The sequence below is a fragment of the Miniopterus natalensis genome, chromosome 9 (assembly GCF_054644295.1).
Source record: "Miniopterus natalensis isolate mMinNat1 chromosome 9, mMinNat1.hap1, whole genome shotgun sequence".
NCBI classification, from domain to species: domain Eukaryota; kingdom Metazoa; phylum Chordata; class Mammalia; order Chiroptera; family Miniopteridae; genus Miniopterus; species Miniopterus natalensis.
The window spans coordinates 52,630,274-52,647,332 of NC_142089.1; the positions used below are offsets into that span (position 1 = coordinate 52,630,274).

Here is a 17,059-nt window from a genome sequence, read left to right on the forward strand (position 1 = left end):
ACTATTTGAATATGATGTGTAGGTATGGATCTCTTTCTGCTTATCCTTCTTGGCATTACTTAAACTTCTTGGATATGTAGGTTAATATTTTCCATCAAACTCGGGCATTTTCAACCAGTATTTGTTAAATATTTTTTCTTTTCCCTTTTTCTCTATCCTCTCCCTCTATGATTCCCATTACATATTTGTTGGTAACCTTGATATCCCACAGATTTCTGAAGCTCTGCTCATTTTTCTTCTATCATTTGTTCTCTGTATTCTTCAAGTTCACTGGTTCAGTCTGCCCTCCTCAGATCTGCTGTTGGGTCTGTGTAGTAAGTTTTTAAATTTTGGTTATTCTACTTTCCAAGTCTATAATTTTTGTTTTAAATAGCTTTTCTTTCTATATTAAATCTTTGTTGTATCATTGCCATTATATTTTCCTTTAATTCTTTAAACACAATTTTCTTTTATTCTTTTGAGATATATATATATAATAGTTATTTTGAAGTCTTCTGCCTGCTAAATCCTATATCTGAGCCCATTCAGAGACATTTTCTGTTGACTGCCTTTTTTCTTCATTATGGATTATATAATATTTGTATCAAAAAATAGACTTTTTAAATTAATATTTTTGTAGCAGCTCTGGATTCTGATTTTTTTCCTTCCCCAAAGGGTGGTTTTGTTTGTGTTTTGTTTTATTTTAATCTGTGGACTGCATCCCTCATGGTGTGTGACTGCTTGCTGATTTCTCTGCTAGGATTATCCTGTGTCTGCAAAGCTTTGTGGTTAGTCAGATTGGTAAAGGTTGCATGACACACTTTGGGCCAGTCTGTGCTGATGGAGCGGTTTGTGGGTAAGGGTATGAATTCAGGGTTTAGGTAACTTTAAAGTTTGTACTAGTTTTAACTTTCTGTTGGGCCCTCTTGGGTCTCCTCTATGGGATAGCTTCCTAGTCAGCCAGGGATATCCAGAGAGTTTATCTAGGCCCTCTGTGTCTCTCAAATCTCCATTTCCTGTTAAATTTCTTGCTAGGCCACCAGTCTGCTGCTTACCCCTACCAAGGCCACACTTCAGATTATCAAACCTGGACACTTCCCTGTCCTTTTTCTACAATTTGTCTTTTTTTTCTTATTAACACCATCACTTATTCGGGGATTTTTGGCCTCCCCTTCAAATCAAGTCAACCCTCTCTGGCAGCAAAGCTGGTAGTTGTCCTGGCCACCCCCACCCTGGTAGAAAGAAGTAGTCTACCGACTGAGCTGTGGGGGAACAGGAGCAGCGCCAAACAAGACTACCCCAGAGTCCCACTGTTCTTATGCAGAGGTCAGCAGTTTTTCATGACTAAATGCTTCTCAGTTTGTTGTTTGTGATTGCTGAGTTTTCAGAGCCATGAAGTTGTTTCTCACAATTTTGTCCAGCTTCATAGTTGCTTCTTGGGGAGAAGATTTGCTGACTTACTCATTTCCCCATCACTGGAAGTCCTGTGTCACCTGGCAACTTTTAAAATGGCGAGTTCACTTGAAGTTCCACTTAAGGCACCATTGTGTGGATCATTTGTACCATTTTGCTACAAATTTTGGGTCTCTGGGAGTGAGAAAAGTCTGTCCACCATTCCATCCAGTCTGCCCACCTTGGTACCCAATCCGTCACCTTAATCCTGTTTGATGTAAGGAACTGCACACTTCAGCAGTGGTTGCCAGTAACGTTCTTGTGTATTCCCCTCTTTGAAAACCACCTAAGTGGCATCTGACGCTGTTTGTAAGGCTGAATTTAATGGAAGTGTATGAATAAGTTATTTTACAATCTTCTTTACAAATAAAGATATGCAAAGAATTATATTTTGTCTCATCTGTAATACAGAATGTTTAAATGGTTAACATTTGTGCTGCAGTATAGCTTTCTGGCTCATGAAAAATGAAAGCTATCAGCGATCTGGGCAATAAGATTCATCGCCAATAGTCACTAGCAACAGCACACAGCATTTTAATATCAGTGAGGTCCACAGCGAGCAGCAAGAGCTGGTGTAATTGAAAGACGTTTAGGTGCAATCATTCTGCTGTTTGTTCCTTGCCAGGCTCAACATGGGATTGTGTGAGTATTTGAAGAAAACAGCAATTTTTTTATATCTTTGAAACATGTAAGAAGGATAGATAAGTGCTTAAATTTAAGAGACGTGGTAATTTTAAAATCATGTGGCTCTAAAATAAAAAGGCATTGTATTTGTCTTGGTTGATTAAAGCTTTATAAAAGCGACTCCTTGGTTACAAGTGAACCGATAATTCTGGTCTAATGTTGCCGTGGTAACAACTCATGCTGATATAATTGAGAACATCTTATACATCCTGGTTCGAATATTTTCTCCCTGCCATTTTGAGTGGCTCTAGTGGAATATGAAGGAGGCTGGGATGGATAACTAGCTTGAAAGAAATGAAATCTAGTTATATATAATCTTTGGCATTATTTGATGTTTGCTAGTGATCTCTCATGCTGTGCAGTTAAGCTTTGCTTCCAGGGGCTTTTCTTTCTAAAACAATAGAAAGCTCTTTTCATTTTCTGTGTGCTGCATGTTCCAGTGTGTGTGTTTACACCATCGGCTTCCACCTCTAGAGATTAGCATAACTCCCTTTGCTGTTGGATTGTTGTTTTGAGCAATATGTTTTGGAAAGGTTGGTTTTCATCATGAGTGGTAAGTATGCTCTCTGAGACTCTGCAGCTATGTATTTTTAAAAAATATTTAATTATAAGAGGAAAAATATATTTAAAGGAGCAGTTGTAAAGCCAGAGCTACAGTGAATTACATTTTCTGTTGATGCTTTTGCATGTAGGCATTATACTAATTTGCTTTTAAAATCCATTAAGAACTGTGAACATTAATGCTATTAATAGTCAATGCCAGTAATCAGTTCCTAAATTTCATTAGGTTTGATTTGTTATATTTAGGAGGTACTGTTGTTATTAATGGTATTATAAATTAGTGAATGAAAGACTCACCATCATAAGAGGATTTTTTTTGGTATCTGATCCTGAAGATAAACTTTCTTTTTATTAGCTATGTTATTCTAATATAAATTTATGTTAGCTTCTTTTTGATTATATAAAATATACTAATCTTGAATGAAATGTTGCCAAAATTTTATTGACTTATTGGTTGCTTTGATGTACAATTCATTGAGAAATAGAGATTTAATGATGAAATAAATATGGTTTTGGAGGCTTTGTTAAAATTTTTCAGAAATAATATTTTGGGGAAAAGCATTTGTTAGAATAAGTGCTCTTATGATAATCAGTTTCATTTTTGTTTTTATAACATGACTTTTTTAATATTCTAAAAATGGTTCTTGAGAAAATATACTATAGTATATACTACAGTTTATCACAGGGTGAAAGTGATTCATTTTGAGCCAAACCTACAACTAAAAATAGATATCCTGTTGTTAGTGTGAGAAATATTTGCTTAGAATTCATTAGTATCTTTTTTGTTTAACTTAAAAAGAGGATATTTATAAGTTAACCTTTGAATCGGATTTCTAAAAGAAGTATTATATGGTCTTTCTTAAGACAGTCTGTAATTTACACTTAAAAGGTGTGGAATTGGAATTCAGAACCCGAGAGAGTTAAATTTTTGCTGTATAATGATAGAACTCGAAATAGATGAACCTTTCTTCTGTAACTGACGATCACCTCATTATTGCCAATAAGCATTTTTTATCCTGCTACCGTATAACATAAACCTCATCCACACTGTTACATACTTGCTTATGGAATGATATTAGACATTAAAAGAACATTTTTACATGCAAGATACTAAGCATTAATTGTTATGGTTATTATCATCTTATTCTCCTGTTAGTAGATAGATATTTCTGATCTAGTGTTTTAAATTTGGGCTAATATTACAAAATCAGCATGTTCACGTTCCTTGGGATTTCTATGGATATCAAAACTGAACATACCTGGTTATCATACTTAAAAGGTTAGATTTCTCTGCATCCGGCCACTATGTGTTTTCTCTTTGAAAGTTCGTATATGACAGAATCTTTAGGTAACCACTGTGGTGTCCTAGAGGTTTTGCAAGTGGAAGTGTTGGTTTCTAGCTGAAGAAGATCGTTGCTGCTTCTTTATCACGTTGTCTCTCTTTTGATATGGCTTTGGATTAGTCAGATAGTGTTTGATAGACTCGATCTCCTGGATCGCCCCGGCATGCCCTTGTAGCCTTATAGCCTTTCTACTACAGGAGTCAGAGTAATCACAACTAGACATTCTGACTTTTTCAGGATTGTTCCATTTTTACTCATGTTATCAGTGGTTAAACATTTAGCCATTTCAAAATGTGGAAAATTACAAATGGAGTGTGGTTTTGTTTGTAAAAATAAGCAGATGCTAAGTCTGTAGCTGTACATGTGGTATTCATGTGCATGTGGCACTCTTACTTGAAAAGCTCTTCCTCTCCTCCTTCCTGCCCCATGCAGTGTTAGTTTTCTTAGGAATCTATCTCTGCCCCTCTTTTAGAGCTACATTCTCCCTGAGTGATTTCATCCATGCCTGCATCTTCATTCGTTGCCTGAATTGAACACTGAATTCAGAAGTGAATTCTCTCTTTTCATCCCAAATCTGCTCCTTTTCCGTTGATTCTGATTTTTGTTAATGATCCCACTGCCCACGCAGGAACGTGAAACGGAGGCCTGACAGTCAGCCCTGGCTTTTTCTTACCCCCCAGACATGCACGCAGTCATTCATTTCTACTGAGTCTCCATCAGAAATGGCTCAGAAGCCCGTTTGCTCGTCTCACTGACACTGAGCATGCTTTTAGATCAGGATTCGGGATCTTTCAATCCTATGGCAGTACCTGCTTCACTGTCTCCCAGCTTTTAGTTTTATAGCCCTTCAGACCATGTTCCATGCTGCCACTTCTTAACACAGAACTTTTAGTTACTCCTGTTGGCTCTCAGATAAGGGACTATAGGGTCCGTGACCTGTCTTCGGGCTTCATTTGCACCTCTCGTATAATTCTGACCTAGCCATACTGCACCACGCTGCATATTATTCTTTGCTACCTTTCTACATTTATATCACATCATAAACAGTCTGAAAACTACCTATGCTTTTTAGTGTCTCTGTCATTGACTTTATGGAGTTGGTGATCCCTCTGTCCTCCCAAAATAAGCTTATAAACTATAAAAATTATTTGTATTATAATGAAATTACATAATAGCATGTCAGTTCCCAGGCTCCAACCTTCGAACTTCTTAAGTCAAAGAGTGCCCTGTTCATCTGTTTCCAGTAGTTACCCCAGTTCCCCAAACATAGTAATGAGCCCATAAATTCTTGCAGAAGAAATGGATATCTAAAAATTACCCATTTTTTACATATTTGAATACTTTTCTTAACATTATCAATGAAAAATATCAGCCATTTTTAAATTTTTGTCCATTTGTTTCATGTGCTTATCGGAACATGAATAGCATCATCATATCAGCTTTCCAAATGAAAACTCTGCTTACCCCCCCTGCGAGGGCACATCTCCAAGGAAGGCATTAACCTTTCTGAATTACAGAACAGTTATAGACTTGAGCACAAGCACCTAACTAAACGATCTTTATTGAATATGAAAGAACACAAAACTGGGAAAACAGTGTGTCAGTTCTGAAATTAAGGAAGGATACTTGCCCAGAAATGTACAGAATCAGATTCACGATCAGACACCAAAGTTCAGCAGCTTTGCTCTGAGCAGCTTGCTTCATGGAAAAGAAAGAAACCGTAGCTTCACCTTCACTACCATGGAGGGATGAGACTTCTGTGAAACACTGGGTGTGAGCTAAGTGGCAGATCCAGTATGCTGATTACTTTCATTTAAAACAGTTATAGTGGGACAACCAAAAATGCGTTAGGCTATTCCAGGCTGGAAAAGTGGCTTTTCTTCATCCAGATGTGACAAGGCTCTTCCCTGAAGTGGGGGGACGTCACCACTAGCAAGAAACCCTGTGGTCCTGGCTTCATCCCTGCTTCAGAAGGTCACTGGACTGTTTAGCTGTTAATGAAAATATGTGTCAACTAAAAGATCTGAGAAGTTGATTCTGACACACCCAAATAGGAGAGGAGAGGATCCACCTTACTAGGGGGACATTCTGAAGTTTCGAAAGGCGTCTCATTCTTTATGAATGTATAAACAAAAGGAGCAGCAACATGGAGCCTACAAAAAGAGGTGGTGCGTCATTAAAGAATCAAATCACAGGATAGAGTCAAAGGAAGAGAGTGAAGTTATGTTTAGAAAATATTTGGGGGGGAGGATTTTAAAATAAGAAATTATAGCTAGCGTCTGTGTTGAGCTCTTAAAATTTTTCAAGTGAACGTGGAATTTATGAAATTGGACATGAGCGATAACACAAGTGACTAGATGAAAAGAGAGCTGGTTAAGAGGCAGGACTAGAAAAGAATCACTGATGATATAAGGTGAGGCTGTGTACGAAAAGAACCTGGCATTTGCAGAATCTAAAGCTGCATTAGAGGCAGTAAAGACTGAAATAATCACTACAGGAAAGGAAGTTAATGATGTGAAAAACCGGCTTGATAAAACCTACCAGAAAGTAGGGGAAATGGAGAGGCTGGAAACTTTGGGGTGAAAGTCATGTTGGATAAAAGTAGGAAACTCTACTAATTGAATGAACAGCTTTCCCAAAGAATATATAATGACTAAAAGAACAGAAGCAGTGATAAAAAAACACATATATGATTCAAGAAAACTTCTTGGTTGAAGAAAAACCTGAATCTGTAGATTGAAAGAGCTCATTGTGTTTTGACAAAGATTAACAAAAGAAAACAACAGTTAAATATATCCTGATGGAAGTTTTGAACTCTAATAATTTTTAAAAAAATGAATTTTAGAAACTTGCAGAGCTCTTTGTATCTCATACTTAACACAAAGCTTGTCTTGTAAAGAAAAAGAAATTCAAAAATTGGGGACTAGATAATTTGAAAATCCTTCTAGAGCAAAAATTAATGATGATACACCACCACCTAGAAATGCTGAATAAAATATAGCAGCGACCCTTAAATGAATACTTGGACTTACAAGAATATAACAGAAACCCCCAGTGTTCAGAAGGTGAAATGGTAAGTGAAAAACAGAACTGTAAGAGGGAGCACACTGACTACCCCGAGGAGACTTTCATACCTTGGTAACCAAAGGGCTTTGATTTTAAATGGCCTCACAGAGGCAGAAGACAATTTATTTGATCCATGCAATGTGGGATTTCTTAGACCCATATATAAAGCCAGGATCCTCAAAGGATTACCACCTCAGTGAGAGAAGAGATTAGAAATTAAAACCTCTCCACTGACAGTGGTAGAAAATAAGGAAGCTTGTATTTCTTGGCTTGGGTTCCTAGGCAGGGCTGTGCATTTATGTGTGTGGGATGCCTCTCCTGAGAGTTTGTAATCAATTGCTGGTCCTCCAGTAGATTTCAGGTTTTAATCTGTATTAATTATGTGGTCTAATATAGCTTTATAAGTAAAGCGTGGGAAAAGAAAATTAGAAACATTTTCTCTGAAGTTAGAAATGGGTAAAGAATGCTCCATTGTTTGTTTCTGTAGTGTTAGCCATAACCTGTACATTAAAACAAGTGAAAATGGGAGGAACAGAATTGTCATTATTTAAAAGTGATATGTGATTGCCTATATAGAAAATTTAAAAGAATATATGGATGTTATTCTGGCAACATTCATTGCCAGATATAAGATCAATATGTAAACATCAGCACTGCACTGTATATCAGCAACAAACAGAAACAGTATTTCTTTTTTTAAATCTCCCTTTTACAGTATCAACCAAAGCTCTCAAAACCTACCAAAATCTAATAAAATAGTAATAAGACCTTTAAGGGAAAATTATAAGGTTCTAAAAGATGTTTACTTAATCTTCAACAAGAAGATACGACTTAATACCCATGAAATTAGCAAAAATTAGAAAGTCTGGCATTTTGTGGAGATGTGGAGCATTAAGGATATGGTAGCAATATAAAATGGCATAACCATTTCTCCATCTACTTACTACTATCTAGTTAAGTTGAAAATGTGTATACCCTGTCATGTAGGGATCCACTCCTAGCCCTATACTGCCTGTCAACAAGACAGAATATTTCAGTTTAGAACCAAATAGAAAATCTTTAGCACATGTAAGATTATCCCTCTGAGAAACAGCCTCAGTGAACAATTAAGGAAGTAAAATGCATTTCAAAAAAAATGTCAGAGATTTCCTGGGTCATTAGTTTTATGACTGTATACTTAGTTTAAGTTTTTAGTACAAGATCCTACAGGGAATACCTCCGATCAGTCAAACATGGCTTGGATGGCCTAGGAAACCCACAGCGTCTCTTAATAGAGAGCAAGTTAGGAGGGGAAGCCAGTACATGTAATTAGTTGGGAATAGTACACTGCGGATTCATACTATAGCCAGCTGTCCATGTACATACTAGTCAAGTTAATGTGTTTCTTTTTATAATTTGATCATTTCAATAGATGTTATTTCACCAAAAGTTTTTATGCTTTTTTACAGTTTGGCAAAAGTTAGTCAAATGTATTGTTCACCTGTAATTAAGACATGATAAAAAATTAACTAAAAAGAGCGTAGGAGAGGAAAGAAAAGTAAAATAAATATCACAATAGGAAATGTAGTTTTTATTGCCTGTTAAATTTCCACACACTCATGCGTGACTTTGTGCATGACTACTTGATACCTTAAGCAACAAAAGTAGGCATAGTCCCATCCACTGAACTGCACAGATTCATAGGCAGTAATTGAAGGGTTTTTTTTGTTTTTTTTTACCCATTAGCACTTTTTAGGTTACAGTGAACTTGCTTTGAATGAATATGTTTGAGTATTGCGAAGCAAATAAAGTGAACACAATTGCTCTTCAGAGTAAAGGGACAGAATATGGTATTTCATTAGCACATTTTTAGAATAGAGTTTTGCTGGTTAAATATATGTATCCAAAGAACGTGTTGTAATCCTTACATATATAAAAAAATGCTTTTGAATTTGTATGCTCAAATATTTTTCATTCTATTTCTATGTGTAAATATATTAATGAACATAGATGGGTGGATAACTTTCTGGGTCTGTTATTGTATCTATTATTTATCTGTTTAATTTATTCTTTTTGATCAAGCACGCAGATCATCAGATGCATCTGGTAGGAATCCACCTTTTACAGAATAATTCTGTCACTTTGATTGCTATAAGTTGGGTTTTTATGAGGAATGTTGTGGCAACGAGAATGTTTTATATTTTAGTTCACTAAACATATTTGTAGTATAGCATGTGTGGGGGCGGGTATTCTTAGCAGTAACAGAGTTCTGAAGAGGTGGGTGTTTGTAGTAGGGGTGGCAGAAAGCAAGCTATTGCCCTCTGTTAGATTTACACTTTGCAGGGGTTTTGGAAGGGATTGTACTTTTCTTTGTTGATAGGACTTGGTATTTTAATAGGTAGTTTATCAGTTACCATCCTGTTTTGTACTTTCTGATACACACTAAATAACTCTTAAATAGAATAATGCTTTTATTAAGGCAAAGGATGAAAATAATTTAATTACAAAGTAATTAGGGAGCCCATGAATGATAATCTATTCAGTAAAAAAAAATTTAAACTATGATTACAAAAAAGATACTATTAAGAAATATAATTGCTTTAGTACCTAATACTTGCTCTTTCCTTAATAGAAAAATTTAGAAGAATAGCCCGTCCCTTACTGCATAGATAATCATTAAGGTTTAAAATACTCAGGCCTCTAACCCCAGTTATCCCCCCTTACTGTGGCTCCCTTATTCCTTCGCAAGTGACCTTGCCTCTTATTAGAAGAAAGAGAGCCTAGCAACTATGGATAACTCAGTTTACTGCTGTCCCTTCCCACACATTGACAAGTGTCACCATGGCGAACAATTACCTCCAGGATTGGACACTGCTTGCCCATACGCCTTACCTCCCACTGCTGCTCTGCACTTAAATCCGGCGCTGCACCTGTTAGAAGCCATGGGCCATTCCCTGGGTAAACCACGCTTCTTCCTCCATGCCTTTCATACAAGATCGTCCCAGCCTGGAGTGTCTTCTTCATCAACCCGTATGCCAGAGAAGCTCTGTCCTTCAAGATTTAGCACAAGTGCTGTGTCCTCTGTGTTGCCTTACCTTTACTACCCAAGAATTTCCCCTTTCAAGCTTGCAGAGGACCTTATAATTTTCTTAGTTGTCCTTGTCACACTCCAGTATAATGGTTCTATCTCCCCATCAGCGTCTCATCTCCTAGTGGAGATGCATTTATTCTTTGTAGTCTTCCCAGAGTCTAGCTCAGTTTCCAGCACCACTAAAGAGTGCTCAACAAATGTTGCTGAAAAGATTGCTCAACCAGCACCAAGACAGCAAAATGCCTGAAAGGCGCTAATGTCTCCCAGAAGCGAGTTAAAGTGTTATAATTCAGAGCGTCTTTCCTCAGTAATGTTCTGAATAAATTATAATAAAAGCCCAGAGATGGTACTGCAATAGTTATACATGATATGTATTTCAGTATATGCTACTTATTAGTAGTAGTAGTTAGTAGTTTTAAGAAGAATTAGAATGGTATTGATTTGGGCACTAAGCAGTAATTATTGATTTTATTTCTTTACCATTTAATTTTGAAATGTCCTATCGGAATGTGTTCAGTCAAATAGATGAGTTTCTACATTATTGTTTTAAATCTGTATATAATATTCTGGGAAAATATGCATAGATGATTTCATGCTACTATGTTGTTTTTATGAGTGTCATTTAATCATTGTTTAATTTATTTTTTTGAATACAAGCTTGCTCCTCTTCAGAAGTATCTGGTAGGCAACTAACTACTTTTTAATAATAATTTTTAAAATTACCTTTAGAGCTTTTTATATGTTTGTTTACAAGTTGTTATGCTCCTCATAAAAGTTATATTTTTATAAAGTATATTGAGTTAATAAAACATTTAGTTAATGAAGGAAATGGTTTGTTTAGTTTTATGTTAAGTTTATCTATAGAAATGGTTTATATTGCAGTTTTTTTGAGTGGTATTATAGAAACAACAAATACAGCACTATGAAGAGGTGGGAATTGTACAGTGTAGCAGAAGACAGATGAATACACACTGCTTAAGATTAGATAACCTAGGATAATGAATGGTTTTTGAAGGGAAATACTGTTATAAGTTTTGAATAAAACAGCTGATATTTAATTGAGTGTTTATCCTAGGAAGTTTATATTCTGTTTTTTTTTCTATTTTTTGTTTGTATCCTTTCTACTTTTGTAACATCCATTATGAAAGTTAAATGATGTTGTGCTTTCATTATAAAGAGGTGTAAAAGGTGGAGGTGGCATTTATCGTATTACAAAGAGACTGGAGAACTCAATATCTGGAGTAGTTGTAATCTGTATAGTAATTTTTAAACTATTCTTACAAAACATGAATGATAACCTCTTTTAAGCATTGGATAATGGCATACTATAACAACATGCTCTTTTTATAATATGTAGTAATGTAGTTTAACACAGAACCCAAAAAAACACCTAAATAAATAAATTTAGCAAGTGTAATTAATAAAGAATTCGTACTCATTGTAGAATTATCTGAATAAAATGGAACAAAGATGTGCCATACTTGCATTTTCAGTAAATTTTCTTATGTCTAAAATGAACTTTTTAATCTAATTTTTATACTGTGTCCTAAGTATAAGCATATTCAAAAATATTTGAGGGTGATAAGAATTATGTTTTTAATGTACTTGTGGAAATGCTTAAAAACTGGCACTTTGTTTCTAGTTGCTTCGTCTCGCAAATGTGGGTAAACATTCCTACAAACCAACCCTGAGTGAACAGAGATTCCTTTGATAGGCTGACTTCTTTAGAACTCAACGTGCTATACTCTTTAAATAATACAAACCGAAGAGAAAATAAGTTTATTTGAAAAATAAATATAATTGAAGTGTACACATCTGAGAAGAAATTGAGTTAACATGTGGTGTGTCCTCAGTTTTGTAGTACCTAGTTTGCTCTATTATTAATCACTACGAACAAAATATATTTGCAGAAAAACCCTCCCTTGAGATGTTTTTTCCTAATCATTGTTAGATGCTTTGTAGAAGGTACCCATGATTGTGTAGCTAAGAGGTATTAGAGCCAACGTTCTAATTCAGATGCTCCAAGCTCTAAAACCTTGGCTGCTTCAGGGTATCACAGTGATTTAAATGGTAAAGTGTAGATATAGCTTATATATTAGAACACAACAAGAAAACCGAAACATTGAGAACTTTTCGTCTATGCTTTGTAGGGAACTCTGGATTAAATAAATAGGCTGCGGTGTTTGAATTTGGCTGTCTCTTCCACCACTTATTTTATTAATTAGCTGTCAATACCTGATGTCAGTGGCTATAAATTTTAGAAGCAACCAGAAAAAAAGCATTTAGAAAGTTAAATTCACCACTGTCTAAAAAGAATAAAATTGGAAGCAAATACATGTGGTTCTGGACTTCCTGTTGTTTTAGAGTTGCTCATAATCCAGCATGTTGAGAAATAACTTTGTTTTTGGTGTCTGCATTTTTAAGATCTATATTTTGGTTAACCGATATTCTTAGAAAGAGTTAACTATGTTCATCTTTGCTTGTAAATAGAGCACATATGAACTAGACATCTCAAGTGTTTTATATTCTTATGTGACAAAAAGTGCTTCAGGAACCGAGTTTTCTTCATGGAACTCTTTAGTGAGCATTATAATTAATGCTTATTTTTTACTCTAAAAGAGAATCTCTTTAATTATGGAAATAATTTACAAAGTTTAATATCTTTGATTCATCGCCATTTCTGATGACCCATACCCATTTCTAAGACTTTTATGAGAAGGGTTCTTTACTTTTTATAGTGCTACTTAGCAGTAAACTAGGAATACCGGTGGGGATGGGGAGCGTTTCAGAGCATTTCCTGCGCTCCTGTGAGCGAGGACAGTTGAGCAGCACCTGCGGAGCTTTCGCAGCTCATTCACCGAGCAGGGCCAGGGAAGCTTCCTCTCAACCTGCCATCTGTTCTTCCTTTGACCAGTTATGTTTTCTTAACTCCAGATCCACTCAGCAGCGAGTGACAGGAGAAGCTGGAACAGGATGTTGGGTTTTTTTTTTTTTCCTTTCTTTCTCTGATTCTCTCCCTTGTCTCCCGATTATCTACACCAGGCAGGCATCTGGGGAATTTGTACTGCAACTTGATGTGCAAGTTCTATGAATAGGAGATAACTAAAAATATTTTTCAAAAAAATCAGAGGTATATTTTGGGAATCACAAGTTGGTTCTTAAAAGCCATAGTTACATTTAGCAATAAATGATGTTCTTAATTTATTTTATAGCTGTCATTTCCAAGTCACTGCCATGTGCAGATGTGTCTGCTCTATGCCACACACACACACACACACACACACAAAATCTCACCAAAAAAATACCAGTTGTAACTAGTCCATTAACTTCTAGAATTAGGATGACTTAAACTGTCCTAAACTCTAAGAAAATATAAGAATATTCTACCTCTAAACCCACCCCACCCCGGGGGAGAATCAGATTAGGTTGATATAATTACTCGATTCAATGTTTGGGTGGATGAGATAAGAAATTGTCATACAATGAGAAAATTCTAATTCTAAAAATTATTTTTCTCAAACTTTCTAAAATAGGTATTTTGAGAGCATTTTAACAGCAAAATATAATGATGACCATTTACATAAGGTAGTAATGTCTGCTCCCGGCGCCTGTCGTCACCATTTGACATCTCAAAAGGCTTAGAATGCCGGTCGCCTTTTTGGTTAGTAGCAGGGTTTCGTGAAAGGTACTAACTGAGGAGAAAGGGGAATCATAGCGTGTATCTTTAAACGCCTCACTTTAATACTATTACATTATTAGATGATCTTATTAAAGATTTGCGAGCCCCTCGCTTCCGCTTTAAATTCTGTCTCTTCATTATCATCGTCACCCAGCACTGTCGTCATCACTGTTAGTGTATCTGAAATAAATGCCAGTAGGCCGCTCTTCATTTACTTTGCATAGTCTTTGACTATTTGGACATTATTTAAATACGATTTTCCACTATTTTCTTCTTTATTTATAGACTCACGTATCAGAGAAATATTGGGGACTTTCTGAGCAAAAGACAAAAATAATTATTTCTTGTACAGTCAGGTTTTGCTCACATATATAACCAGGAACAAGAATACATATTGTTTATGCCATTTTCTCTCTCTGGAATTTCTTGTCTGTTATTTGTTTTTAAACACATGAAATTGCTTGTAAACAGAAGTGATTGTTAGTATCTTTGTGGAAAGCAATGAAAAAGAGCAAGCTTTTAAAGTGATTTATCATTTAACAAATCTAAAACTTCAAACCACAGCTCTATAAAATAATATAGCTATCCTTAATCACTATATAAGCATCGTGTTTGGAATTGCTTTACTGCAGTGTACATTTGGAATTAGTCATTCAGACATTTAGTTTTGCTCCAAATTTAGAATGAGACTTTTAAGCTCTTTGGGTTTATTTGTTTTTGTTTGTGGTGTTTTGTTGTGTTTTGTTTTTAAGTCTCTGTGGGTTCTCTTTATGTATTAGTCTGTGGTAGAGAAGACACAAATCTAATAACATAAGTTCTTATACCTGAAAATAGCTCTTTGTCAAAATTGGTTACGTTCAAAACTCCATAGATCAGCAAGTTCACATTCTCCAGATATTTTCAGTTCTGATGTTTAAAGGCTCTGTTCAATGAGTATTTTGTTCTAGATTGTTCTAACCTTTTTACATTACTTCCGGGTCTGTTTTCAGGAACAGTATTTTTATTATTAGATTTGAAATGATCACAGTGATCGCCATATAGAAAGGTATTAGAGAGTTTTAGAAATTTGGGAAAATGTTTGCTTCTTATTTGGAGAAACTGAATATCTCTCTAGTGTATCTTGGTTGTAAATATACGTTTTATAGCAACCATAGTTGACATAATCTGTATTTTTAAAGCATGTATATTTATATGTAATATGAATATTGCTCTAAGACAATTTTTTTCATATTTTTTTTTTTAGTGAAAGAGTTTCTAGCCAAAGCCAAAGAAGACTTTTTAAAAAAGTGGGAAAATCCTGCTCAGGTAAGGAATATATACAATTTTCTATGATTTAAAAATAATGTATTAAGTAAAATCATGATTCTTGCCTAAATAATTTACTACTTTCAGAAACTTTAATTTTTAAGTAGCATTAATAAATATAGGGTTATCTAACATGGAAATTTTTGCCTTAACATTGTTTTGTTTTATTAATTAATAATTTTATGTATACCTGAATTGGAAAAGGAACTAATTTCCAGTATACCTGCTTATAAGTTTTGATACTAATTCCCAGCTGCTACAAACTCTTGATATTTTCTAATACAATAATTTTGATTTATGCCTATGCTAGCATGTTTATTATTTTTATTAATTACAACAATAGGGATCCTATTGTGCAGTTTCAAATTCTTAATCACAAACACTTGGTTATTGATAACATACCAAACACAGGGATCCTTTTTTCATAAACATTTTGATGGGGTAAGTTTTATATAATTTACATACTTTGGATCTTAACTAAGATCTAAACACTTTACATAAAAAGAGTCATCTGTACTTTTCAAAAACAATCTCATTTTGAAGTTATAAATAATTAACAAACTTTAATAGTAGATTAAATTTTGAAAACCTTTTTCTAGAACAAAAATCTTTTCAAGTATTTTTTCAAAAAAAAAAATTTAATTTTAAATAAATGTTATGTTCTATGAAGATGCCATCATTATCAAGATTTAGAGCATGACCTAGGTCAGTAATTTAAAACATAATCATTCTGGTGATTAAAAAAAGTTATTCATTATCTCACATGAAACAGTAAGGAAGTGAGGAAGATGGCATATTTATATGAAAACAGTGACTAGCAAAAAGAGATGTTTTGTGGTCTACTAATGAAGTTCGTTTTCATTATTTAGCTGGGAACTAATATTAAACATTTCAATCCATCTATGTTGATAAAACAAAAAAATAAATATTAACCCATACATTTAAGTAATTCAGTCAGAATTAGAAGGACTTTTTCTTTGTATTGACATAGAATCTCATAGCAATTTAAAATTATTGGAAATCTGAAATTAAAATATGATGGGAAGAGATTAACCAAAGAATTTATAAGCATATATACATAGACCATGGACGCAGACAATAGACAGGCGAAAGCCCGGGGTGGGGTGGGAGATGGGTGGAGTGGGGCAAAGGGAGGAGGCATGGGGACATCTGTAATACTCTCAACAGGAAAGTAAATTTTAAAAAGAGATATGTGGTAAAGCAAAAAAAAATGATGTAAACAAGTTTTATAAGTAAAAACTTAGAGTTGCCTGCTCTCTCTGTGATTCCACAAGAAGCTAAGCTGTGTTTCCAAAGGCCAGATTTGGTTTTCAATAGAGACAGCATCCAGAGGTACAGTGGACTTCCGTAGCTATCCAGATTCCTCACTTCTACAAGAATCATATTTCATCACAACTTTCTCAAGCCAAACACGGTACAGACTGGAAATATTTTTTCTAAGGTTTTCATGGAGATCTTTGTAAAGAAAACCTATTAAAAATGGGTCAGCAATTACTACTTATTGCTATTTAGCACATAATTTGTTCCTAGTAATTTTCATTTTGTTGTGGCAGCAACAAATTCAATAGATTGATGCTTCCAGTTCTTTGCTTCTGTGCTGTAGTCAAAGCCAAACAAAGATGTGTGCTGGTAACAAAGCATCTATTCAAGGAGAAAAAGAGGCTGATTATTGTTCTGCTACTCTGGCTCTTGGTTTCCTTTGTGTGAGTGAGGAACTCTTCTTTCCTATTGTTACCGTTTTAGGTAATACTGGGTTATTACAGCATCAGAGAGAAAGCTATTAGAATCTCTCATGCTGTTATCCTCTAGTTCTATAACTCTTGTAAAGATAGAAATGAGTTATACGGTGCTCTCTTCAGAGGTAGCTCTAGTGAAAGAACTCTGATCCCTCAGCTTATC

The 17,059-nt window shown here is 34.9% G+C and overlaps 1 protein-coding gene across 4 annotated transcripts in view; it reads left to right on the plus strand.

Annotated features, from left to right (window-relative positions):
* Positions 1-17,059, plus strand: part of PRKACB (protein kinase cAMP-activated catalytic subunit beta) — a 95,671-nt gene that overhangs the window by 45,229 nt on the left and 33,383 nt on the right. For 2 of the 4 annotated variants that reach the window (XM_087820556.1, XM_016220644.2), the window contains exon 2: positions 15,078-15,139. In XM_087820556.1, the coding sequence (XP_087676682.1) occupies positions 15,078-15,139 (62 nt within the window). Of the gene's footprint in view, positions 1-10,812; positions 10,837-15,077; positions 15,140-16,952; positions 17,022-17,059 lie in introns of those variants that run through there. The other 2 variants (XM_087820555.1, XM_016220645.2) reach the window with 2 other exon arrangements.